The following is a 26,005-nucleotide window of genomic DNA, read 5'->3' on the forward strand; positions in this document are numbered from 1 at the left end:
CAAAAAAGGGCTGGGGATGCAGATCAGTGGTTAAGCGTCCCTGAGTTCAAACCCTGCTATGAAATAAAATAAAATAAAAGGCAGATAATGGTAACTTAGAATAATATGCTGCTAGAAATTTGCATATTGATATAGGCCTCTTGGGACTTAATCTTTATTTATTTGTTTAGTAGTACTGGGGTTTGGACCCAGGGCCTCACACATACTAAGCAAGTGCTTTACTACTGAGCTGTATCTCCAGACCTTTTTATTTTGAAGCATGGTCTGGTTAAGTTGTTGAGGCTGGCCTCAAACTTGTGATCTTCTTGCCTCAGCCTCCTGAGTCGTTGTCATTACAGTGGGCACCACCATGCCTGGCTCTAGGACATACTTAATCTTTAATCTGGGGGATTTTCAGGCTCTGGGGCAGGCTGCCGGGAAGATCTGGGAACACTCCTACCACCCAAGGCTAATGTCTATCCTTTGTGACCTGGCCCTGACCTCCAAGGAACCATCCTCCTGGGGGGTGCTTCCTCCAGTGGGCAGAGGCAGGCACTCACCTCTCCTTCCTTTGGGAGCCAAGATTGGGCGTTTCTGGCTCCAAGCCTGTCTGGCTAGAGGTCATTTAATCCTCACTGGATTTGTCCTGTTTATTTTAGTGAACATGGCTGTTTACTTTCCGTTTTTATTTCTAGGGGTGCTTACTCATTTTGCTTCCCTTTTATTTACTCTTTGCAAGCACTTGGGTTTGAGCAAATATGTCTATAAAGTTCCAGGGACTGGGTTATTCTGTGTCTGGTATTTTAATGGCCTTTAAACAGTGTCTGCTCAGGTAAGCATTTTATAGATGGTCGAAAAGATAGGGGATTCTGTTCTTAGTAGCCTCTGACTCCTTCCTGTCTGATAGCTGGCCACCAAAGCCATGAATCATGGCTTTTCATCAGCAATAAAAATATCAAAAGCCAACACTCATCTCAAACAAAGAAATCAACCCCCGCTGATAGACATGTGGCTTAGAAACTATGGTAGGTGTTTAAACTCCAGGGCAGAACTCAAGATTCAAATTCCCTCCAGTGCTTTTTTAAATGAAGACTCAGTAGCCCCATCCCTGAAAATTCTGATCTGGAAGATTTGAATATAGGCCCAGGAATCTGCATTAAAAAAAAAAAAAAAATATATATATATATATATATATATATATATATATATATATATATATATATTGGTACAAGGGATTGAACCCAGGGGCGCTTAACCACTGAACCATATTCCCAGCCCCTTTTAATTTTTATTTAGAGATAGGGTCTCACTAAGTTGCTTAGGGCCTCTCTAAGTTGCTGAGGCTGGCTTTGAATTCACAATCTTGCTGCCTCAATCTCCCAAATTGCTGGGATTACAGGCGTGAGCCACTGTGCCTGGCTAAGGGGGGCACTGCAAATATTTTTCCATCCCTACACCACCTGAGAAACAATAATCTAGATTCTCAAAAACAGTTTATGGCTGGGTGGGTTGCCCTTAAGCTCTCTGCCATGTTTCTGGGCAGCATATTGAGAAGCTGGGAACCAAGCAGGATGGTTAGGACTGATTACGTAGACGGTCAACACACTGCTCCTCCTCATTTAGCTGGGATGACGGTGTCATTCTCTTAGGCCATTTATTCCAGGTCCAGTTTGTTGGCAGATGGAGGATGAGGATGATATCTCATTCATCTCTTTAATCTCCCATAAGGCCTAAGACAGTGCACATGCTCGCTGGCTGATGCTCCAGGAGGTAGCCACGTCTTCATGGGCTGGGGCACCCACACTGAGCACAGAGCAAGAAACAGGCCTGTTACCAGGAGCCAGAAAGCCAGCAGTTGAGAACAGACATAGCAAGCAGGCTGAGAGCCATGGTGACTTGCCTACCTCCTCCCAAGGCCAGAACCAGCTATGTCTGTCCAAAATGGAGGGACACAGTGTCTCTCTGTCCCAACTTGCAGGGTCTTCATTCCATCCTCCAGAACCCATTATGACATCATCAGTGCAATTTGAAACAGTGACAGCCCCACAGCACCACCAGCCTCTGGCTAGCCTGTTGTGGCCAATGTCTCAATAGCAACTCCTGACCGGAGGAGGGGACTCCTGTATTCCAGGAGGCTACACACAGAGCCATCCTCTCTGCTTGAAGAAGTCCTCCCTTGTTTTCTATGGGCCCCTTTCTTTCTTCCTGCCGGCCATGTAGACATTATGTTATTTGCATGCATTGACTTGTTTATGGTCTATTTCTCCCATCAGAATGTGAGCTCACAAGGGCATGCCTGCCCTGCTCACTGCTGAATCCAGAGCACAGCAGAGGCTGGGTAGTGAGTATTCAGCAAGGCTTTTTGGTGCATGAATGCATGAACAGGAGACTTCATAGCTCCGGACATCCACTCATTCACTCATATGACAAGCAGGCCTTGGGCATCTGCTGTGGGCCAGGCTCTAGTTGACCCGAATAACTCCGTTTTGGCTCCGAGGAGCTTCCAGCCTGATGGTGGGAAGCGGGAGACACATCCTTTGTGTAATGCACCCTGACAAGGCCCGAGTCCACAGTCTAATGGAGATGGGGTTGCATGGAGGAGCACGCTGTGGCAATGACAGGCTCTTAAGTCAGAGAAATGGTATCTTGTCTGGTAGAATTTCCCCGGCCTGATTCAGGGAGCCTCGTCTGCCCTGAGGCCTCCGCCTCTGCTGACAACCTCAGCTGCTTGTTTCTGCTAATATTACAACAGGGTGCTTCTATAGAAGCGATCTATAAAACACCATTTATAGCCATAACTGAACCACAAAAAATCAATCCCCAACATTCACTCCCATCAACAAATATGCTTTGAGGGCGGCCTCAGTGTGGGGCCCAGTTTTTAGGTGTCACAGGGGATAAACAGATGAATACAACAAGGACTCTGCCTCAAAGGGGCTTCTAATTTCCTTAAGGAGACAGGACACACAGGGATGAGATGATGAATTGCACGGAGCAGAAGTGGATATGCCAAATAGAGAACAAAGGCTCCAGAACCGTGCTGTCCAATACAACGGCCACATGTGGCTATTAAAATGCTGCTGCACATTCCAGCACCTTGAGAGGTGTTATAGTTGCCAAATCATGTAGGTATTAAATTCTAAACAAAATGTGTACAATATCTCCACTTTAAAATATTGATCACATGTTGGAACGATAATCTTTTCTATAGATTGGGTTAAGTATACTATGTCGTGATAATAAATTTAACCTGTTTCTTGTACATTTTTAAAAGGTGGCTTCTAGAACATTAAGAATAATATGTACAGCTCCCATTATATTTTTATTGGACAGTACAGGTCTAGGGCTTGAGAGGGCCTAATAGGGCACCAACAGCCTATGCTCCTGCAGTTGGGAAGGAAATGGGACAATGGAAGCCAGCAAGGGGGGAGGGCGAAGAAGGGTGTGGGGAAGACTTTTGAGGAGTTTGATCAGGAAGGGAAGGAGGGAGAATGGTAGTTCCAGGAGGTACTGGGCTCCCAGGGACAATGCACACACCAATAGTAGATGTCACCAGCAATTACCTCCGCCCCCTGGCCTCCACCCCTTCAGCCACCCTCTCATGCAACAACTCTAAAATGAGTCTACTTCATTTCAGTCCTAGGTAATGGGGAGCTGACCTGAGATGGCCAGTGAGCTGCATTCAGATGCTTAGTAGTGATCAATAAAATTCCTATCCAGGACATTCATTGCAAGTGATTTAAAATCATCAAATAAATAAAATAAAGATCCATCAACAACTTAAAAAATAAAAAAAAAAAATCACTTGATCTTGACTCCCAGCTCTGGGTCCTGGTTGGCAATGGGGAGGAGAGATCAGGAATTTCCATGCTGCAGGAGCTGGGAATCTGATTGGTGTTGAGATGAGGGAAGATTTCTCAGATGAGCAAGAAGGCTCTGGAGGAGGTGGCCAGCCCCCCAACCTAGCCAGACTAGGACACATTGCATCAGGGGAAATCAGGCAGCTGGAATCCATTGTTCGCTTTTCTGCCTCTGCCTCCCCCTCAGTCACCCAGAGAAGCTGTAAACACTTCAAGGATTAGCTCTGCATGTGGTGTCTGGGACATTGTGAACAACTCTTAGTGACTGTGTTTGTGTCTGTGTTAAATTGATCTTTTTTAACCCCAGCACCTAGGGCGCAAAGCTTGGCACATAGCCAATGTTCAATAAGTATTGATGAATGGATAAACATAGAAAGGAAAGAAGGAAAAAGTGCATGGTGAACAGATGAATCTGCTGAAGCACAGAGCCTACTCTTGGAATGGGCTAACCTCATCCTGTGCTAGATTTTTGGAGGCAGGTAGCAAGAGGGGTCTTTCACTCCACCGTGTCCAAGGAGGATTGAAGCTCAGCTCACAGCACTCTATCATCCCACCTTCTGCCATGGGTCCTGGCCTACAAGCTCTGAGAGGGTTAGGCCCAGGCTTACTGCTCTAAAGCTCTGCCCCCATCTCTGATCCTATTGAGTACCAGTTAGAAGCCCCTTAAGGCCTCCAAAAGAGAAAAGGTAATGAACAGAATTCCAGCAGGATTGGATAAGCCTGTCCTACCAGGGGAGTAGGGGCGCATCTGAATTCCTGCACCAGCTAAGGAAGGGCTCCCCAGTCATCAGGAAGCCTGCAGTTTCTCCTTATGGCCACTGGAGGGCACTTGGACCATGAAATATCAGATCACCACCTCCCAGGTCTTTGGAAAGCTGTGATTCAATTCAACAAACGTTTCAAAATCATCACAATAAGGATAGCCCTCGTGTGTTGAATATCCAATATGGTGACATATATAATGTATATAATCTTGTTTAATGTTCATTACAATTGTTGTGAGTTACGTTGGCTATTTAGGAAAAACTAAGGCTTATAAAAGTCAAAGAACTTATCTAAGGTCATTTAGCTAAAAATTTGGGAATAAGGACTTTAATCCAAATCCTTAGGCACTGGCCATAAATAATGAATGCACAGGAAGCTGAAAAGGGGCTTTCTGGATGGAGGCAGGGAGAAGCAAATGCTGTATAGACATTATTGTTACTGAACAATTTACACATTCTGAAATTGGAAGATGGCTTACAGATGATTTGTACATTTCATGTGTTAATGTTGTTTCCCCCTTGAAATGATGTTATTAAATAAATGAAGTGTCTCACAATTCATGGTGTCTTAACTTGGAGAAAATAAAGTCTTAGTAATACAAGGCAGAAAATGATGATTTTCATCTAACATTTAAAGAGCACTTACTCTGTACTCAGAATTGCTCTAAACACTTTACATTGTTACTCGACTCTTCCTCATAGCGCCCCTCTGAGGAATGCATTATTATGGCTCTCATTTACCAAAGAAAACATGGAGCCCAGAGAGGGAAGCCATTTGCCCAAGACCACACAGAAGGAAGAGGGGCTGGGCTGAGGGATCAGGTAGTGTGGTTCCAGTCTGGGCTCTGAACCACTTCCCTTCAGAGAGAAGAGAAGAATTGAGAGATTCTCAGACTAGAGCTGCTGGCCTTGTGAGGGGATAGTCCACAGAAGAAATGCACAGTGATGGTGTTCCAGGCCCAGGGACGGAGCAAAGCCTGGGAGACCAGGACAGCCTGAAAGAGGCCAGCACAGCCAGAGGTCCCTGGGGCCTCCTAGAGGTAGGAAGAAGCACAGTGGGAGGGTCCAGGATGGGTGGGTGCTTCAGTGTACAGAAGGGCAGAGGCCACCCTGCCAGTCCCCTCTCCAGGGACAGGCCATTTGGGAAGTGCAGTGTGTGCTCAGGAAATGGCCAGATTGGATTTCAGGGAAGATTAAAGGAGCTAAATCTGGCCTGGGGCTGGGGGAGGTGTCCAAGAAGGGAACTGCAAGGGCCAGCGGCTGGAAGGCCCAGAGGAGCAGCCTGGGACCTAAGGGTGGGGGCCGGGCTCCCACAGCAGGCCGGAAGCCCTCCTGACCCCAGCAAGGCTGGAATGTGGGGTCGACATGCAAAGCGATTCTCTTTTAGAGGGGTGGGGTGGGCAGAGATCCAGAGAAGAGGAGTTGTTGGGCTCAGCAGAGAGGAGAGAAGCTAGGGTGCAGCCTCAGCCCTGTGCTGAGATGTTATCTGGAGCCCAGGCCTTGCCCTGGCTGGGAAGTGGGGTGGGGGCACTACTGCTTGTAGGGTGTTGGTGGGGAGCTCTACACAACGCAGAGAAGCAGCTGGAAACTGCCAGGGGCCTGCGGTGCCCTCCCACAGTCCCAGCCCACCCGCCTGCCCCTCCTCCTCCCAACCCCTCCCTAGCCTGAGTGGCAGCAGCGGCTGTGGCCCCTCCCGGTCCCAAGGGCAGGCAGTCAGTGATCTATTCTGGTACCTGGGGTAGCTGGGAGCCTGGGGGAGGATAGGGGGAAGGGCTGTCCCATCTTTTTGAGTTGGAATCAGGCAGGGGGTGGGGCGTCAGGGGGCCTCTGAGATGTTGGGGGGTTCTGACCTCTGTGTGGGGGGTGGGGATCTTTCACTGGGAGGGGAGCGGATCTGGGACATCTCTTGGTGGCTCTGGCTAGGAGCTGGGAGCTGGGGCGGTGGGAATCCCCAGCAGCTGGCAGTGGACCCCAGAGTCTCTTTCCAACCTCTGGGCTCAGGATCAGTCCTGGCCCCCAGTCCCAGATCTCTAGGCAGCCTCTCCAGAATCTAGTTGTGGACCAGGCCTGTTGGGGGCAGTCTGGGGCCAGGGTGCCCAGGGGGAGCCTCTCCGGTCCTTGGGGCAACCATGGCACCTGGCTGGCCTATGGGTGGCATAGGGTGGAGTGAACCTATTGGTTTCTTTAGTTCCCAGATGAGAAATTTCAGTGCCCGCCCCTCCTGTAGGATGAGGCCAGATTCCTCTGCCAATGGGCCCTGACTCCCTGACGACCTCCCTCTGTACCCAAGCCCCTCTGTGGAAGGCAGCTGGGTAGGGAGAGGAGCATGGCTGGATGTGGGGTTTCTTCCTGTGGTGATCCCTCAGTAGGACTGAGTTTAAAAGGGAAGACCCTAGGCTGAACCTACCAAATCAATTTGTGCTAAAGCCTGAGAGCCCATGTAGGCCTACCAGGGGCCACCAACTAGGGTTCAAATCCGGGCTTTGTTTTTTACTTGCTGTGCACCTTAGGGAACTTCTCTCACCTCTCTGAAACTAGTATCACAGCAGTCAACTGGGGATAATAAGAGTAGTTGCTTTACAGTTTCACAATACTGTGAGGATTAGAGACACAGTGAGTTTACATGACAGCTGACCACGATACAGTGCCCATATACAGCAAGTGCTCAATAACTGACACTGGTAGAGTAAGAGCTTTGGAGTCAGGCAATCCTGGCTCTGAATCTTGGCCCCATACCTGCTGACCTTAAGTAAGGGCTCACGGAAGTCCTTGGACCTCCCTGAAACAGTTCCTTCTTAGTCAAAAGGGGATAAATATTTGTATTGACTGGCCTTTAATGAGTGTTCCCTGCACACCCGGAACTGGCTAAACGCTTTACAGAGGTTTCTCATTTAATCTTCCCAATACTCTATGCTGTTATTATCATTTTACAGATGGGTAAACTGAGGTTCAGAGAGATGAAGAAACTAACCCAAGAGTGATTGATCCAGGATTTGAACCCAGGCAGCAGCCCGTCAGCTTCTTCCCCAGTTCCTCCCCATACTTCTGCAGAGGTGAATGGGATTTAGGTCACTGACTGGCTGGCATGAGAAGACAGAAGGATAAAGGGCTGAGACTCTTAAGAATACATAACAGTAAGGCCCCAAGAAGGGGTGTCCTCTGGAACCCAGGGCTCACTCTCATTGTGTGTTTAGATGATTTGATGAATAATTTTCCTCCCTACCAGCCAGAACAGATTAGGGTGCTACGGTGGGCTGTGGTCTGGAGTGTTAGAGAAGGCCCTGGGATCTGAGTGGACCCCAAGCTGACTGTGACTCAGCTGGTTAGAGGAAGAGGAGGATGATCTATAAGGCTATAAATAGCAGCTGTGCATAGTGGCCCTGTGAGGTCATTGCCAGCCTGTTCAGGCCCTGTTTAAAGCACTCTACAGCCTCAGAGGGATGTAGGAAACCTGGAAAGGGCCCAGGACAGCAGGAATATGACCAAACAGGAGGGCCTGAAACCAAAAAAGCCCATGAGGAGAGTCAAAAGGAATGGGGATGGATCAAGCCGAAGAGAGGGCTGAGTGACGCCTAAGACCCCGGCAAAGGGATGAGGCCGCCCCTCTGTCTCCACTTGGGTTAAGGTGTGAAGAGTGTCCAGCTGTGGCTCAGTGGTAGAGGGTGCCTAGCAAGGGAGGCCCTGAGTTCTACCCCCAGGACCACAAAGTACAAATAAATAAATGAAAATAAAAATAAATAGTCATTAGAGTTGAACCATGAGCGCGCCCAGGTTGTGAGTCGGGGGCTGGGGGAAGAACCTGGGCACTCTCTTGCCAGGAGGGCTCTGTGTACCCCGAGTCTGCCATAGCTCTCCATTCTCCCTGTCTCCCACCCTGGGTTCTGCACCCCCTTTCCTCTTCGGCCCTCAAACCCTGATGCCCCCGGCTGGTCAAAGAGACTCCTCCTTTCCACCTTGGGGGTGGTGGCTGTATTGGGGAAGAGGCTCCTCTGCTCTGGTCTGTCTCTTTGGGCAAGGCTCAGGCCTGAGTGGGACTTGGAGGTGAGGGGGATGAGCAGAGAGGTTCAGAGACATCCAGTGGAGACTGAGAGCTGACAGGGAGTTGGGGTGCAGTGGGTGGTTGGGGAGGACCAGCAGCTGAGACAGTAAGGGTGGACGCCTGGGAGGAAGGAAGAATCAGGGCCTGGGGAGGGAGAGGGGCTGTGTCCAGGAAGGGGTGGACTCCAATTCTGCTGGCTGGAGTAGCCACATCTCACTGGTATGTGGTGGCATTGGTTCTAGTCTGGGGGATGTGCCCACAATCTGGGTCCTGCTTCATGGTGAATCTTGGGGGAGCACAGAGGCTTCAGACCAGGCTGCCCAGAGAAAAAAAAGAAATTGAGTCTCTCATTCCTCTCCTTAGGATCAGGATAGGGAAAGGTGTGTGAGGTATTCATTGTATGCAATGAGAAAGGAGATCCAGAGAGGGTTAGTGACTAGTCTGGTGTCACACAGTTCATCCCAGAACTGGCCCAGGACTGGGGTCTCCTGCTCCCCTGACCTCCAGTTCCCAGCCGCGTGCTCCCAGTACAGCAGAAGGCCTTCCAGTCCCTTCCTTCATGCTAGCAAAGCGCCCTCTCCTTCCCGCTAACCTTCCATCCCGTCCTCCCCTCCCTGCTTCTTCTGCTGAAAAACACCTGATGTTTACATGGCACTGATGGTCCATGAGGCACTGTCACCTTCGCCATCTCTGTCATCCCCAGAGCGCCTGCCCTTGAGGCTCAGGCTCCTCCTCCTAACCTCCTTCATGCCCGCGATGTCTTATTTGGTAGAAGTTGGGGGCTGGGGTGGAGGTGAGAGTAGCGGGAGACTTCTCCTACTTTGGCAGAAAACCCGCTACACTCCATGTCTGTAAAAGGAGCTGGGGGGGGGGGCAGGAAGGGGCTGGAGTGGAGCAGAGGGGGTGAGGAGGGTGAGTGGAGGAGGACTTATGAGAATCGGGTGGGAGTGCCATAAAGGAGGGGGCCCAGAAAAGGGTCTGGGGACAGGACGTGGGCAAAGTCGGGAGCAGGAGGACACGGTCTGAAGGTCTTAAGCCAATCAGATGTGGAGGGTGGCAGATGGTGGCGAGTGGCAGGTTTGCTGGCGGAGCCCGGGGAAGAGGGGGCGGTGCAGCAGGAGACAGATGAGTTTCAGGGAGAATCTTGACATCATTCCGGCTGGGCCCCCAACTCTCCAGCCTCCCCCTTCCCAGGGTGATATCAGAAAGAAACAATTGCCTCTGGACATTCCTTCCCTTTTACAGTCACTCGGGCCCCAGCAGACGGTGCAGGTTTAGCAGCTGCTACAGTGAGAAGGTGGCTGGGGGCATCCTGGAAGGGGCTGCTGGAGGGAGGTGGCCTTGGGCAGGTGACCTCAGGAGGTGACCCCCCTCCCCCATGCTGTGGCCCAGAGACTCAGAATGTCAGAGTCAGGGGTACCCAAGTGATGAGCTGGCCTAGTCCCCCTTCCCACAGAAGTCATCCCAGGACCAGAGAGGAAAAGGACTGGCCTGAGTTACACAGATGGCAGGTTGCCGAACCCCGAGGGTGAGCACCCATATCTGCGCCTCTGGGGGACCACTCCATGCTCCCATCCAGGCTGTGTCTCTGACCATCCCTCCAGCTAAGTGCTAACGCTGATGATGAAAGCCCAGGCTCCTAAAATTCACCCTACTGTGTTCCCAAGTTTCCCTTTTATAATGGCTACCTCCTGGCCCAACCTGGCCCAGGAGAAAAGCATGAGCTCCTCGGCTGGGAAACAGAAAGAGGACTGTGGGCCCTGGAGGAAGGAGCAGATGTGTCGTTGGAGGTACTAGTAAGGTTTGGAGGTGCTTTGTCCCCTAAGGGTTCATGTGCTGGAAATTCGGTCCCTAGTGTGGCAATGTTAAGAAGTGGCAGAATCTTTAAGAGGTGGGGTCTAATAGGAGATAGGTCATGGGGACCCCACCTTCAGAAGTGATGAAGGTAGTTCTCATGGAACCTCAGTGAGTTTCCACAAGAGGGAGTGGTTTTAAGAGTAAGATGAGGCCCAGCAAGTGGCACATGCCTGTAATCCCAGCTGCTTGGGAGGCTAAAGCAGGAGGATCATGAGTTCAAAGCCAGCCTCAACAATAGCAAGATGCTAAGCAACTCAGAGAGACCCTGTTTCTAAATAAAATATATTAAAAAGGACTGGAAATGTTGCTCAGTGGTTAAGCACCCCTGAATTCAATCCCCAGTTCAAAAAAAAAAAAAAAAGAGTAAGATTAACTCTGAATCACTCTTTGGCTTCCTTTCCTGCTATGAGATTTCTCTGTATGTGCCCCCACCATTGGATGCTATCCATCATAAGAGCATCATCACAGCCATGCAGATACTGGTACCATGCTCTCAAACCTCCAGAACTGTGAGCTAAACAAACCTCTTTCCTTTATAAAGTACCCAGCCTCAGGTATTTTGTTATAGCAATGCAAAACAGACTAAGACAGGTGGGGTGTCAGTCAGTGGAGGGAGGGCACACCGTGGAAAAGATCAGCACTGTCTCACACCTGAGATCCTGAGGTAAGTGAGATTTTTGTCCTTGTCCTAGACCGGGCAAGAATCTGGCTCTCTTCTTTTGGGTCTCTTTCAGCTTTTCCTTTTCCAAGTGTCCCATACTAGCCAGACCAGTGTCTTCATGCCAACTCTTCACCTATACCAGTGACCTGTCCCTTGTCCATGCTATCCATGAAATATGGTGATATCCTATGGGTATCCAGAGCCCTTGCCTACTAGGGAGCCCTCTGTGAGGCTCAGATATCTGCCTAGGCATTTTTTAGTCCTCCAGACATTGCAGTTGGGAGAAGACGGGGAACAGCACATGCTAGGTCTGGAGGCTGGAGAGAGGTGATTCACCAACAGAAAAAAGCCTGTAAAAGAGGAGAGTGAGTTGAGGTTGGCAACATGGGCGGGTCAATCCCGTGGGGCCTTGGAGGCCATGGTGGGTTTGGGTCTTGCTCGTACAGTAGTTCAGGCACGGGAGAGAAGTTGGGAATGTGAATAGACAATATTGCATAAGTCATGGGAGCAATGCCTCCTAATATTTTCAGGGCATATCTATGAAAGAGAGGTTCTTCTTGCCCTGGCTCCTAGGTTAGAGTAAGTGGCATAACATAGACACATCACCTGGCTTCAAATAAAAGGAAAGGTTTGGACTGAGGATGTGGCTTGGTGGTAGAGGGCTTGCCTGGTATGTGTGAAGTCATGGGTTTCATTCTTAGCACTACAAAACAATAATAATATGAATAGTGATAATAAATAAAATGAATGGCTTTCTACCAGCAGAACTGGCCCCTGCCCACAATGAAGACATATTAGGTACCCAGTGAGCCCTCATGGAATGGAATGGACTACCTGAAGACACCAAGAGGAATAAGTGGGACAAGGGCTTGCTGCAATTGTAGTAGAGAAGATTTAAGCCTTCTATGAGAAGGGAGAGAATGATAGTGGTTAACCTTGTTATCTGTGGATCCAACCTTAAATTTCTCTTTTTTTTGGGGGGGTTACCCTGGATTGAACTCAGGGGCACTCAACCACTGAGCCACATCCCCAGCCCTATTTTGTATTTTATTTAGAGACAGGGTCTTACTAGCACCTCACATTTTGCTGAGGCTGGCTTTGAACTTGTGATCTTCCTGTTTCAGCCTCCCAAGCCACTGGCCAACCTTAAATTTCTAAGACTTGATGAGATTTGAGCCATCCAGGAACATTTCAAACAAAGAACAGAACTGTTTTTCTTCTTTAACTCATTTGACAGAATTTTTTGCCAGTATACTCTGTGCAAGACACTGTACCACATACACAAGTTATAAATTGTACCCACTTTCTGACAAATCCTGAATGAAATGGTCTGTCTTGGTGACTCTTCTCCTCTCTGATATCATAATGCTAAAGAAGATGTGATCATAAAACTATGTGGTTGTTTTATGCTATAAATAATTTACCAAATTTATATATTCAAACATGTGTCCTGAAGATATTCACAATCAGTATTGTTTATCATAGCAAAAGACTAAAAACAACATAAATGTCCATCAATAAGAAACCAAATAAATTACACCAAATCCATACAACAAAATACAAATGAAGATATTAAGAAGAATGACTTAAAACCTCACAACAAAGAAAAGTGCATAACCAGATGGTCTCGCTGGTGAGTTCTACTAAACCTCTAAAGAACATACACCAAAAAGTAAAAACAGAGAGAATACTTCTTAGTCATTTTATGAGGCCAGTACTACCCTGATATCAAGGCCTACAAAGACACTAAAAGAAAACTACTGATCTGTATCCCTTATGAACATTGATGTAAGAATTCTGAATGAAATATTAGCAAACCAAATTTGGCAGCAAATTAAAAAATTACATGTCATGAATAAGTAGAATTTATTCTTGGGATGCAAGGATGGTTTAGCATATGAAAGTGAATCAATGTAATATACCACATTTCACAGAATAAAGGGGAAAAACCCCATATGAGCTTCCCAGTTATTGGTAACAGTATTGTTTAAAATAGCATCAAAAATAATAAAATACTTAGCAATAAATATAACCAAGGAGGCATAAGACTTGTACATTGAAAAATGTAAAATGTTGCTGAAATAACTGGAGGCATCCCATGTTCATGTTCTGGAAGAGTTAATATTAGAGATGTTATTTAGTCTCTCCAATTGGAAAATCCCTAGTTACATAAGTTTCTTGGCTGCTTCTGACTGGTTGTACTTAAGTTTTGTTTTCCTTTAATATAGGTATTTCCAAATAATAAAACCAATTAAGTTTCACTTATATTTGCAAATCAAGCAAGGATTAGGAGATTTATGGTGTCTAAGTGGTTTTATCTGCTCATTCTTCATAGGTCATTTTCATTTAACACCATCATCCAACTTTCTTTTTCTAAGAATTTGATACTCTAGGTACTTTATACAAAAAGAATCATATATTTTTCCTCTGTGACTGGCTTATTTCACTTAGCATAATATTTTCAAGGTTCATATATATTGCATGTATCAAAATCCACCCTCACCCGCCCCCCCCCTCCTGCCTTTTTTTTTGGTGTGGTATTGGGGATTCAACCCAGGGAGCTCTATAACTATTCTACATTCCCAGCCCTTTTTATTTATTTTTTTTATTTTGAGACAGGGTCTCACTAAGTTGCTCAGGTTGGCCTTGAATTTACAATCTTCCTGGCCTCAGTTCCCCAAGTAGCTGGGATTACAGGTGTATACTACCAGTTCTATACAATCCCTTGCTTTTAAAAGGGTGAATGATAGTCCATTTCATGTAATATCATACTTTGTTTATCCATTCATCCGTTGATGAATATTTGGGTTGTTTCCATCTTTCGGTAATTGTGATGAATGCTGATATGAGTTATGGTGTACAAATATCTGTTAAAATCTCTGCTTTTAATTCTTTATTGTATATGCCCAGAAGTATAATTACTATATCAAATATAGTAATTTTATGTTTAATTTTTAAAGAAACTGTTATTTGTTTTCCAGAGTGGTTGTGCCAGCAATGTGCAAGGGTTCCAATTTCTTCACATCCCTCCCAACGCTAGTTATTTATTTATTTATTTTTGTAATAGCCATCCATATAAAATATAGTGAGTATAAAATGGTAGGTACTTCATGGTGGTTTTAATTTGCATTTCCCTAATGATCAATGATGCTGAACATCTCATGTGCCTACCGGTCATCTTTACATTTTCTTTGTTGAATGTCTATCCAAAATCTTTGCCCATTTTTTGAATTGGGTTTCTCTGAACTGGTTTTGTCTTCAAAACCATTTAGGTCTCAACAGTAACCTAATCCTTTGCTCAATTTGCAAAAATAAGTATATTTCTTATAAATACATATACTAAAGGAAAACAATATAAGTTAATAAATCAGAAGCAACCGACAAACTTATATAATTAGGGAGTTTCCCATTTGAAAGACAAAATAAAGCAGCCATACAGCTGTAACCAATCAAAGATTTTATTAGCTTTCCTTTTACATTTGTAAACACCTCCTCCTCTCATTCCTCCATGGACCTCCTGATCTCCTTCTGATTTGGAGCTGCTGAATTCACTAATCACTTTTGAAAAATGTTTTGTGCCTCAGTTTACTTACCTGTCAATGATAACCAGGGGTGGCAAGGAAGGGAGATGGGGAGTTATTTTCAATGGTTGTGGAGTTTCAGTTTGGAAAGATGAAAAAGTTCTAAAGGTGGCTGCTGATAATGATTGCACCACAGTATAAATGTACTTAATGCCACTGAACTACACACTTTAAAATGTCTAAAATGGCCAACTTAATTTAATTTTATTTTTTTGTATTTTTCACCACAATAAAGAAATGAATCTCTAACAAATATGTTCATTGAAAAAAAGCTTTAAGTTGGGCGCGTTGGTGCACACCTGTAATCCCAGCAGCTCATAAGACTGAGACTGGAGGATCGTGAGTTCAAAGCCAGCCTCAGCCACAGCGAGGTGCTAAGCAAATCAGTGAGACCCTGTCTCTAAATAAAATACAAAATAGGGCTGGGGATGTGGCTCAGTGGTCAAGAGCCCCTGAGTTCAATCCCTGGTACCTCCCCCATCCCCCCACCAAAAAAAAAAAAAAAAGAAAGAAAGAAAGAAAAAAACCTGACTCAGAACAGTATGTAAAGAATGTTTTTTTTAAAGGGAGGGTTCCATATACAAAATGTGCTGGTATATATGTCAAGCATCTCTGAAAGGCGACACCAACAGACGGCCCAAGACTGGTTGTCTCTGAGGAGAGATACCGAGTGACTGGGGGTCAAAAATGCAAAAGAGACTTACTTTTGACTTCATACCTGCTTGTGCATTTTGTGCCATGTACATTACCCAGTCAGATAAATGGTGATGATTTTTAGTGTGCTTAGTCCTTAGTAGGCCCCGCTGGGGAGGCTGAACTCTTATTCCTGAGGTGCTATCCCTCTCAGAGCATGTTTTGGAGTGCTCTTCTTCCACCTGCCTTCCAAGCCCAGGGTGTTGTTTTGCTGCCCTCCATGGTAGCAAATCCACAGGGTGGAACTAAACTTTGGAAACCGTCCCAAGTGGTTCAGAGCCAAGTCTGGTGGTTGTTGATTTTGACTAGAGAGTAGATGACACAGTTTATTTATTTGTTTTCTGCCTCATTTCACCAAGGAACTGAGGCCTCAAGCTGGTCAAAAAGCCAATTGCCTTATGTGGTCTGGAGACTATGTGCTTAGAGGAGTCCCAGAAATGTCCTCAGTAACATCATAGAAATGGGTGTGCAATCTCCTACATGGATTAGTTGGGTTCTTTGGGCTGTAAGTGACCAAAACCAACACCGAGGACCAGGAGAGCTTAGTAGCCTAAAGTCAGGAAGGACATAAAAGGTGCTGTGAAATCTAAGGAAAGTCCTGAGCAGGAAGCAGAGTCTCAGGCGCTGGAATTGAGGACTACTCCTCTCCAGGTTTCTTTGCTTCCTGCACGTAGACCTCTGTGTCTTCCCTCCCAGGGAACAGGAAACACCCACCACTCCAGGCTCTAGCTTAATAAATCCAGTTCCAGCTCTAAATTCCAGGATGGTCTCTGATTGGTCCTGCTCAGGGCCCATTCTTGAGCCAATCACTACAGTCAAAGGGATGCAATAATAGGACCAACTGGGATCAGAGTTACATATCTGGTCTTTGGGATGGGGGTGGGAGGTGGGAAGGAGGTGCAGCATTTGTCATCAAAATAAAGGGATGGGCAAGAAAAGCTTACAGGCCTACTTTGAATGACAAGGACAACGGATGGTGCTGCCTGGGATGTGTTAGGTATCCATACAGCCTCCAGAATCCTCCAGGAGCATGCAGACTAGTTTGGGAGCTGAGACACAAAAATAACCACAACACAACAGCTTGCACTGACTCGAAGGTTGGATAAGAATATCTGGAACTCCCATCCACCTCGTAAGCTTGTCTTGTGGATAAAAAAATTAGACACTTAATGTGAAACGGCTTTAAAAGACAGGAGTTACAAAGCCTTTCCCAATCTACCTGGCACACTGTTACCCAACCTGAGGCCAAAGCATGGCCCCACAGCCTCCTGAGCAACCAAGTGAGAAAGGGGTTGCTGGTCACAAGTATGAAGTGTTCAGTAGAGTGGTCCACTGTAGGTGGTCAGTACCTGTAAGGTATTGTTATTATCATTGCAATGTGCATTATTGTTGCCTGGGCCTCTTAATCCCTATCAAGTGGGTAGACTTGGCAAGGCTGACCAGCCCCACTCTATAGCTGAGGATCCTGAGGCTCTGAGAGGTGAAGGATAAAACTTCTAGAAACTGTTGCTACTGGAATTGGCAGGACCAACCATGGTAGATAGATGGTAGGACCAGCTATGGGCTCCTAATCCAGGGTTCTATTCCCAGGGTCAGCATTCCAGAAGGCACAGGCTTAGGAAAGGCCTGAGTCCAGCAGGTGGAGGTGATTGAGACAGCCAGTGGATGGAGAACTGTGGGTGTTCTTTGGGGGTCAGCAAGTGGTTTTGCTGAGGGGGACTGTGAAGGAATAGGCAAGCCCTCTCTCGGGCTTCATTCCTGTTGGGGGCCAGACCATCATGAGGGTGGGATGTGACTGAGGCTTGTCAATCCTGGCTGTCCTCAACTTTCTGAGGCCTGAGCTTCCTCAGGTGCTGGGCCCCCACCCCCAGAGCTCCTCTCCTGCACCTTGTTCTCAGGCTCATGCATTCTCCTCTATAAATACCAGCTCTGGTATTTCGGGTTGGCAGCTGCTGCTGCCAGGGAGATGGCTGGGTTGACACACGGCTCCTGACAAAACACAAACCCCTGGTGTGAGTGGGTGTGGGTGGTGTGAGTAGGGGGATGAATCACAGAGGAGGTGAGGGGGACAAGGGGGCAGGAGCCAGGCAAAGTTGGTGCGGAGGTGGAACTACACTGCAATTGGAAATGGAGAGTTCAGCAGACTCTCTGTGGTAATCATCTTGCTGCTTATAACTCAGCCCCCCCCCCAGCAGGGGGGAGGAGGAGGGCCTAGAAGACTTCAGAGGGAAACTGAGGCTCAGAGCTAGAATCCACATGCCAAAGGATATTCATGGGCCAGCCAGCTCTGGCCAGGATTGTTCTCGCTGGCCAGGCACCCTCCCACTTCCCTTGCCTGCCTAGAGACCCCTCTGGTTTGGCCAGTTGACTTTTGGTGTTTCCCTGAACCTTCCAAACCTCCAGAGAATCTTTAGAAATAAGGTGACTTGGGACCTTTCTTGGGTACAGGCCTTGTCCATTCAAGTGAGCTAAAGTTTCTCCTTGGAGAAAAAAGGGGAGCCTCAAACTAAATAGAAGTCTAGCTTGCTCTCTCCCTAGGGCAAGGCAGGCACCTAGAGGCGGCAGGGGGCCCCCCTAGGGTTGCAGGAGAGCTCATCACCCTGGTGAAGCGGTTGGCAGGCCTGTTTGCAGCGCTTCTCAGCCCCTCGCAAGGCTCAGGGGCGCAGGCCTCTTCGGGGGAGCTGGCCTCCCCGCCCCCACGGCCAAGCGGCCGCCCTTTCCTGGCAGGACAGCGGGATCCTGCAGCTGTCAGGGGAGGGGCGGCGGGGGCTGATGTCAGGAGGGCTACAAATAGTGCGGACGGCTAGGGGCTCCGTCTCCCCTCTCCGCAACCACTCTCCAGCCGGCTGTCCGCCCGCTGCCTCCTCCGTACGCCCACCCAGCCTCGCCCGCGCCGCCACCATGAGCCAGGCCTACTCGTCCAGCCAGCGCGTGTCCTCCTACCGCCGCACCTTCGGCGGGGCCCCTGGCTTCTCGCTCGGCTCCCCGCTGGGCTCGCCGGTGTTCCCTCGCGCAGGCTTTGGCACCAAGGGCTCCTCGAGCTCGGTGACATCCCGCGTGTACCAGGTGTCGCGCACGTCGGGCGGGGCCGGGGGCCTGGGGTCGCTGCGGGCCAGCCGGCTGGGGTCGACCCGCGCGCCCTCCTACGGCGCGGGCGAGCTGCTGGATTTCTCGCTGGCCGACGCGGTGAACCAGGAGTTCCTGACCACACGCACCAACGAGAAGGTGGAGCTGCAGGAGCTCAATGACCGCTTCGCCAACTACATCGAGAAGGTGCGCTTCCTGGAGCAGCAGAACGCCGCGCTCGCCGCCGAGGTGAACCGGCTCAAGGGCCGCGAGCCGACGCGAGTCGCCGAGCTTTACGAGGAGGAGCTGCGCGAGCTGCGGCGCCAGGTGGAGGTGCTCACCAACCAGCGTGCCCGCGTCGACGTCGAGCGGGACAACCTGATCGACGACCTGCAGCGTCTCAAGGCCAAGTGAGGGCCCTGAGGCCCCAGACCCTCTTCCCCCGGGCAGGGCTCCACTGTCAGCACACTCCTTTCCGGGCCAAGGTCCCCTTAACCCCCAGGTCTTTCGCATGTGCTCCCCTCCACACAGCAGATCTTAGGGATGTAGATCAAGGGATAGAAATCAGAGGCCTGGTGCCCTGTGGGCAGCTGGGAATCTAAGCTGCTGGGGGGTGGGGGGCAGAGATGGACTGAGGAAGGGATGGGGAATGGGGGTGGGGAGGGGAGTTTGGTGGGAGGTAGGAAAGCTGGGCAGGCTGAGAAGTGGGGGAAAGTCAGCAAAAACTCTCAGCTCAACTGTGATGAGGCCCTGGGGAGGGGAGGAGCAGGGAGAGGGGAGCTTGACTCCTGGGCCTCCCAGAGGCTGTGGCATCACAAGGTTAACTGAAATAGAGGGGAAAGTGAGCAGGAGGCCCTGGGTCTGAAAAAATTAAGTTAGTAGGCTCCACCAACATCCAGTATGAAAAGGCTAAGTATATTCATGGGTCTTGATTCTGATATTCCAAATGAGCAGTCACCCTCCTGCCACCAAAGTCACAAATATTAATCAAGCTGTTACATGGGCCAGGGTTAGACTGAGAACCAGGAACCCAGAGGTGAATAAAATAGATACAGTTTCTCACCCCAGGGAGGTCACAGTCTTCAGGAACATAGACTTCAAGGGTGTGGCTACAGGACAGAGATTTGGCCACTTCCTGTCCCCCCCACCCCCACCCCCCATGGACCAGCCTCTGCCACTCCCTTTCTGGGCCTCTTGTTTCTACCCATCAGCCAGGCCTTCTCCCTCTGTCCTGAGTCCATTCCCTGATCTGTCAGTAGTGGCAACTCTATCCCAGTAACTGTCTATCCTATCTGCTTGGTCAGGCTGCAGGAAGAGATCCAGCTGAAAGAAGAAGCAGAGAACAATCTGGCTGCCTTCAGAGCGGTAAGCCCTCTTTGGTCACCCAGAAGTCTTCCCACCTCTGTCCCTCCTGAGTGTCCCTTTGCCGGACCTGGGTTATCACTGACCCTTATATTGGATCTCTTCCAGGATGTAGATGCAGCCACTCTAGCCCGCATTGACCTGGAGCGCAGAATTGAATCTCTCAACGAAGAAATTGCGTTCCTTAAGAAAGTACACGAAGAGGTACTCGGGGGTTCTTGGGCGATGGTGAAAGCAGCTGGGAATGGGGGGGTGCCAGGGTCCTCTGGGGGGCCTGCAAGGGAACTGAAGCCCAACCACAACCTGCAGGAGATACGTGAGCTGCAGGCCCAGCTTCAAGAACAGCAGGTCCAGGTGGAGATGGACATGTCCAAGCCAGACCTTACAGCTGCCCTTAGGGACATCCGGGCTCAGTACGAGACCATCGCAGCTAAGAACATCTCTGAAGCTGAAGAGTGGTACAAGTCCAAGGTGGGTGGCCTGGCCCGGGGACTCGGGCACCTCTGTTCCCTCAATCCCAGTTTGGAGGTGCTGCTTGTGGCCACATCCATGAAGGAGGGTGAGCCCAGAGTGCCATGCTTCCTTGTCCACCCTATTTGCCTCCTGCTCCTGCTTATCTCAGGGACCCTCTCTCTGCCCTCAGGTGTCTGATCTGACCCAGGCAGCCAATAAGAACAATGATGCACTGCGCCAAGCCAAGCAGGAGATGATGGAATACCGGCACCAGATCCAGTCCTACACCTGCGAGATTGATGCTCTCAAAGGCACTGTGAGTCTCCGCCTACTTTCACAAACCCAGCCCATTTCTACAGCTCACACCTTCACTCTGTGACCTTGGATCTAGTAGAGACCCTCTCTGGGCCTCCATCTCAAGTCTACAACAGGGGTAAAACCAGATGGGTGGATTCCCAGTTGGGCACTAAGGATTCAGATGGTTCTTAGGGCATCTCCCTATGTAGGGGTGGGGGTACCAAACATAGATGCTCCTTTTTATGTTGTTTATTCTTTGAGTGTCCACAGAAGACTTCGTTTGAGTTCATGTTTTCCTGGCTAAGAAGCCTTTGACAACCCCTGGACACGACTCTCTGGAGTTACCACCCATCCCCAAGGCCATGTCTCTTTCCAGTCTGGCTGATGGGTAGAAACTAGAGGCCCAGAAAGGGAGTGGCAGAGGCCACGCCCAGGCCAAATCTCTGTCCTGTAGCCACACCCTTGAAGTCTATGTTCCTGCAGACTGTGACCTCCCTGGGGTTAGAAACTATTTTATTCACCTCTGGGTTCCTGGTTCTCAGTCCAAGCCTGGCCTATGTAACAGTCCTCCTCCCTGAGCATGCTCTGAGCCTGCTCTTGACCTGAGCTTCCCCTCACCCCTGCAGAATGATTCCCTGATGAGACAGATGCGTGAGCTGGAGGACCGCTTTGCCAGTGAGGCCAGCGGCTACCAGGACAACATCGCACGGCTGGAGGAGGAGATCCGGCACCTCAAAGATGAGATGGCCCGCCATCTGCGCGAGTACCAGGACCTGCTCAATGTGAAGATGGCCCTGGATGTGGAGATTGCCACCTACAGGAAGCTGCTAGAGGGCGAGGAGAGCCGGTGAGGAGCAAGGCAGAGGCTGGGGGAAGGTTGCTGGGGGGGTCCCAGTCCTGCCCCCAGGGGGCTCCAGATCACCTCCATGAGACCTGAAAGCAAATTTATACGCAAGGCCACCTTTCTGCTCATTGCAGAGAATTAATCAAGGCCACCAGGGTAAAAAGTGATGTAATTAACAGCTTTTATAAAAAGAGAAATGTAAGTATTCCCTTATCCACCTTTAGAATTAAGAACCAAGCAGCATAAAATCATATTTCGCAATCAGTAATAAAATGTTACTGCCAGTCAAAGGAGAGATGAAGGCAGAACAGGGAATGAGGATGAAAGGGAGCGGGGAGATGGAGACAAATGAGACAGGAAGAGCCAGAAAGTCTTGCACGTGGGTAGGCTAAAAGAAGGGCTGAAGAAATTTGTGCACACACGCACACGTGCACATGCTCAAAGGAAAAGACACAGAGGATGTGCTACTAGGAGCGCACCTCTAGACAATATCCAACTGGACGGGACATGAGGGAACCTTTAGGGTGATAGAAATGTTCCATATCTGGAGCTAGACGGGTGGTTATGTGGATATAGGCATTAATCAACGCTTATCATTGTACACTAACGATCTGTCCATTTCACAGTATATAAATTTAGCTTTAAGACAGGTCAATTACTTCCAAAAAAGTTACCCACTGATACTCATAAAAATTATATCTGAAATTTTTTTAAAAAGTGGCAGACATGTTTAGATATGGACTTACACATTAAGAGAGGTTTCAGGTTTTGTAGAATAACGTCTACCAGATGACCTTTTAAGGTAGCTAAAGCTGCATTGACTTTTCCCAGCACCAGGCGTAAATGGTCAGCTCCTGGAACTGGCCTGTCTGGAGGGTGGGCACACACAATGATGTCACAGCTGCTCTTCATACTCTTTCAGTGCCAGGAGCAAGAAGGAAATGCTGGTGAACTGCAGGGTGCAGAGAGGTTGGGTGTCATGCTAGCAGGTCAGGGTTGGAATGCGTGATCTTTCTAGAAGGGACAGTTACTGGGACAGCTAGAGTTGGGCTTTGGCCCCAAGCCCTACTGTAGGGGCAGTGGGAGTGCCGGGATCAGTGGGACTGGGACAGCTGAGGATTGCGTTTAATGAGGGTCAGGGTGAACCTTGATGGGTGGCCACAGGGAGAGACGGGAGGAGAATGAGAGTGTCCTTAACCCTTTGGGACTTGGTCTCTTTCCTTTCAGGATCAACCTCCCTATCCAGACCTTCTCTGCTCTCAACTTCCGAGGTGAGTGTGTGGTAGGAGGTGGAGGTGGGGTCACAGGGGCAGGAGTCCAGCTTGGGTACTGCCCAAGCCCACCAGGAGGGGAGGATGAAATCCTGGGGCTGGGCTGGGGCTGGGGCCAGGCCAGGGAGAGAAAGAGGCCTGCCAAGGTTAGGTAGGAAAGTTTGGGTAGAAACAGATGAAGTGCCTGTCTGGGAAAAAGAGAGAGGTTTTTATTGGACCAGGTTGTCTTATATTATATCGACCATGTCCCTTGTGCCTTCAGAAGAATTGAGCCTCAGGAAACTGTCTCTGTTCTGAATCCGAACTCTGGAAGTACCAGGGGTATCTCCAGGGACCTAGAAGTAGGAGCATCTCCCCTTCTCTGGCCAGAAGGAACCCACTGCCCATTGTCTGTCTGGCATGTTGCCAAGTATTCTCTATTTGTTGAGAACCTCCAGTTCACTGGAGCAAGATGTTGGATTCATGTTTGAAAAAATGAAGCCAAATCTTAGCAAAGCCAAACAATGAAAAGAACGAGCTCTTAAGGCATTCTGCCATCCTAACATCAGTAATATGCAGATCGAATGGCTTTCCAACCCCAGAGAGCAGAAAAACATACTCTAATGATACATTAGGAAAGCAAGTCGGAGTGCTTGGCAGCTTCTCCTTTCCTAGATCAAACCTCTTATATCTTCGATGTTCATTTCCATCAGGGAAAAAATACACGCCCTGCTCCACCCAGTTAGAACGTTTATCACAGGCTAGTTGCTTGCTAAGAAGTCTTAGGAACGTCAAACTCATGATACCAAGGACTCAAATTTGACTCTCTATGAAACTCAGGACGTTTCTTTTTAGTTAGTTGTTTATACAGACAACAAGTGTGATTTTTGCATTTAAAATCATTTAATGCCTTTTCAAATCAATACCTCTGTGGTGATGATAGGAAAAGTCTCATTGTCACCATTTCACAGTGAGGAAATTGAGGCACAGCAGGGCAATGATTTGGCATGATGTAACATGACTGAGTCCTGTTCTGACTCACTTTCATTAAGACATCAAACTGCTCATCTTGTCCTAAAGAGGGCTGGACTCCTGCAGATCTTCCAAGAGGGTGCCTCCAGACTAAGCTTTGGGGTTCTAATGATCTTTAAAGAAGAGAGTCCCAGGACACAAACTCTTGTAGGGTTTTCCTGGAGCCCAGGGAGGAGAGGAAGCTAGGAGCAGTTGGGAACATGAATGCTACACCTGGATCTTGGGGATCCCCCACCCTCCAAAACCAGCACACATGGTGCTACCTGTTGACTCCTAAGCCCATCTCAACCAAGACACTGTCCCCAAGATCCATAGGGTCACCTTCTGGGTGCTGGGCGTAAGGACAGGTGCTAGTGTCTAGAAGTAAAAAGCCCATCTTGGGGGATGGGAGTCTTCCAGGACTTTGGGTGCTGTAGCCAGAGGTAGGTGCCCAGTCTGGTGCAGCCCAGTCCTGGACTTGCTCAAGCTGAATGTGTGGTGGATCTATTACAGAAACCAGTCCTGAGCAAAGGGGTTCTGAGGTGCACACCAAGAAGACAGTGATGATCAAGACCATTGAGACCCGGGATGGGGAGGTGAGTGGGTTCTCTGGCCCCTCATTCTTGGTGGAGACTGCAGAGTATCTGGGGGACTGTCAGCCAGGTGTCTTCTGCCAGCTCAGCTGGTCCAGGGCCCTGGCTGGGGACAAAGCAGGTACTGCCATACAGTGGTGGGGTGCATGGGGCTGAGACTCCTCTTGGTCAGCAGTGGGCTAGACTGGGCTTCTCTTTCTTCCCAGGTCGTCAGTGAGGCAACACAGCAGCAGCATGAGGTGCTCTAAAGCCAGAGACCCTCAGACAACATCCTGGCCCCCTCCTCACCGCCTCCTGAAGCCAGCCTCCTTCCATCCTGGGAGCCACACCCAGCCACCTTCCTCCCTCACAGCCCCTGACCTTTCCTCACTGGCCACCCCTCCTGGTTCCCATCCTGTCCAGCCCCAGAGAGCTCTCCAGCAGCCTTTGTGGACCCCATGATGAGTCCTAGCTGTTGGAAGAGGGTGAGGCTGGCCCAGGGCTGAATGGAACCAGCTGGAGTGGTGACCCTACCCTCTCACCTCTGTGACCTCAGGCTCTAGTCTCTGCTTTGGAAAGGACCCCAGAGCAGGGCATATGGACCCCGAAGTGTCAGGACAGAGCCCCATGGACCCCCACCCTCAGCCTGGGTCAGAGAGAGAAAGGGCAGCCTCATCAGAAAGCCAGGCAGAGACCAGGGCAGCTGGCCCCTGAGGAGTGTGAGGGGCCTGAGCCTGGCCATGCCCGCTTCCTTCCTTTCCCTAGCGCAGGGTGGGCTTAGAAAGCAGGGGCTGCCAGAGGAAACCCCCGAAGGTGCTGGATGTGGGAGCATGAGATGCAGAAGGAGAGAGGGTGGGTGAGATGCTGGAGAGGAGAGGAGAGGAGAGAGGCAGAGAGGGGCTCAGGTTGGCAGGAGGACGCCACCTCCCCACGCCTGCCCCTCCTGCTGCAGGGGCTCTGAACTGAAACAATAAAGAGATAAGCACAAGCTGCCATGTCCCCTGCTGTCCTAACTATCTGGTCTCCTGAGGCAGGAGGTCTAGGGCCCTGTCACACCAACCATTACCCTGAGATGGACCATGCCACCTTCTTGCCCAGCCAGACTGTCCCCTGGGCCTCCCAACGCTGCTGTATGTGAGCAGCATAGGGAGCAGGGAGCTGGGAGCAGGGAAGCAAACAAGGGGCTTTTGTTGGCGAACCAGAAATATTTCCTGGTAGGTTGCGATTCCTGGACTAGCCCCTTCTGCCCATTATCCTACCTGCAGGTGAAGGTGGGAGGCGTGGCTGTCCTCTTGGAAGGAAGCCACAGCTCCCTACACACTGGCTCTGAAGGAGGATGTTCTTGGTCCCTTCTCCAAAGAAGCTTCCAGCCTCTTCATTAACCCTACTCTGTCTAAGACTGTTCTATGACAGGGTCCAATTCAGGAAAAACAACATTGTTCCGAAAAATGCAAAGATCTAACTTAAGAAGGCTAGATACTCTAAAAATGTCAGTTCATCCCACCTTCTTCTATAATTCCAGTGCAATGCAATGTCAGTTAAAATGGCAAGGGGACATTTTGGGAGAATCAGGGAAGCTAGGAGGGGGAAATATAGGACATATGGAAAAAAAGGAAAATCATGGAATAAAACATTGAAATGTATTATGAGGCTAGGATAATTCAAAAATATGTTAACAAAGAGTTAATACACAAATAGTAATAGAATAAAACAGAG

General features: G+C 49.2%; 2 protein-coding genes across 2 annotated transcripts in view; one reads left to right on the forward strand and one right to left on the reverse strand.

Annotated features, from left to right (window-relative positions):
- The window catches only part of DNPEP (aspartyl aminopeptidase), a 51,046-nt gene that overhangs the window by 19,979 nt on the left and 5,062 nt on the right, over positions 1-26,005 (reverse strand). The window lies entirely within an intron of this gene.
- DES (desmin) lies at positions 18,225-25,279 on the forward strand. Its single transcript, XM_081261138.1, has 9 exons — positions 18,225-18,910; positions 19,805-19,865; positions 19,971-20,066; positions 20,172-20,333; positions 20,506-20,631; positions 21,239-21,459; positions 22,684-22,727; positions 24,231-24,313; positions 24,517-25,279. Exons 1-9 carry the CDS (start codon positions 18,336-18,338, stop codon positions 24,556-24,558), a joined length of 1,410 nt encoding a protein of 469 aa, XP_081117264.1. The 5' UTR covers positions 18,225-18,335; the 3' UTR covers positions 24,559-25,279.

Source organism: Spermophilus citellus (genome assembly GCF_964194105.1).
Source record: "Spermophilus citellus genome assembly, chromosome: 11".
In the NCBI taxonomy this organism is placed as follows: Eukaryota; Metazoa; Chordata; class Mammalia; order Rodentia; family Sciuridae; genus Spermophilus; species Spermophilus citellus.

Coding starts and splice junctions, on each gene's coding strand:
- DES (XM_081261138.1), top strand. CDS start 18,336: ATGAGCCAGGCCTACTCGTCCAGCCAGCGCGTGTCCTCCTACCGCCGC. Junction 21,460..22,683: donor CTAGAGGGCGAGGAGAGCCG/GTGAGGAGCAAG, acceptor CTTTCCTTTCAG/GATCAACCTCCCTATCCAGA. Junction 24,314..24,516: donor TTGAGACCCGGGATGGGGAG/GTGAGTGGGTTC, acceptor CTTTCTTCCCAG/GTCGTCAGTGAGGCAACACA.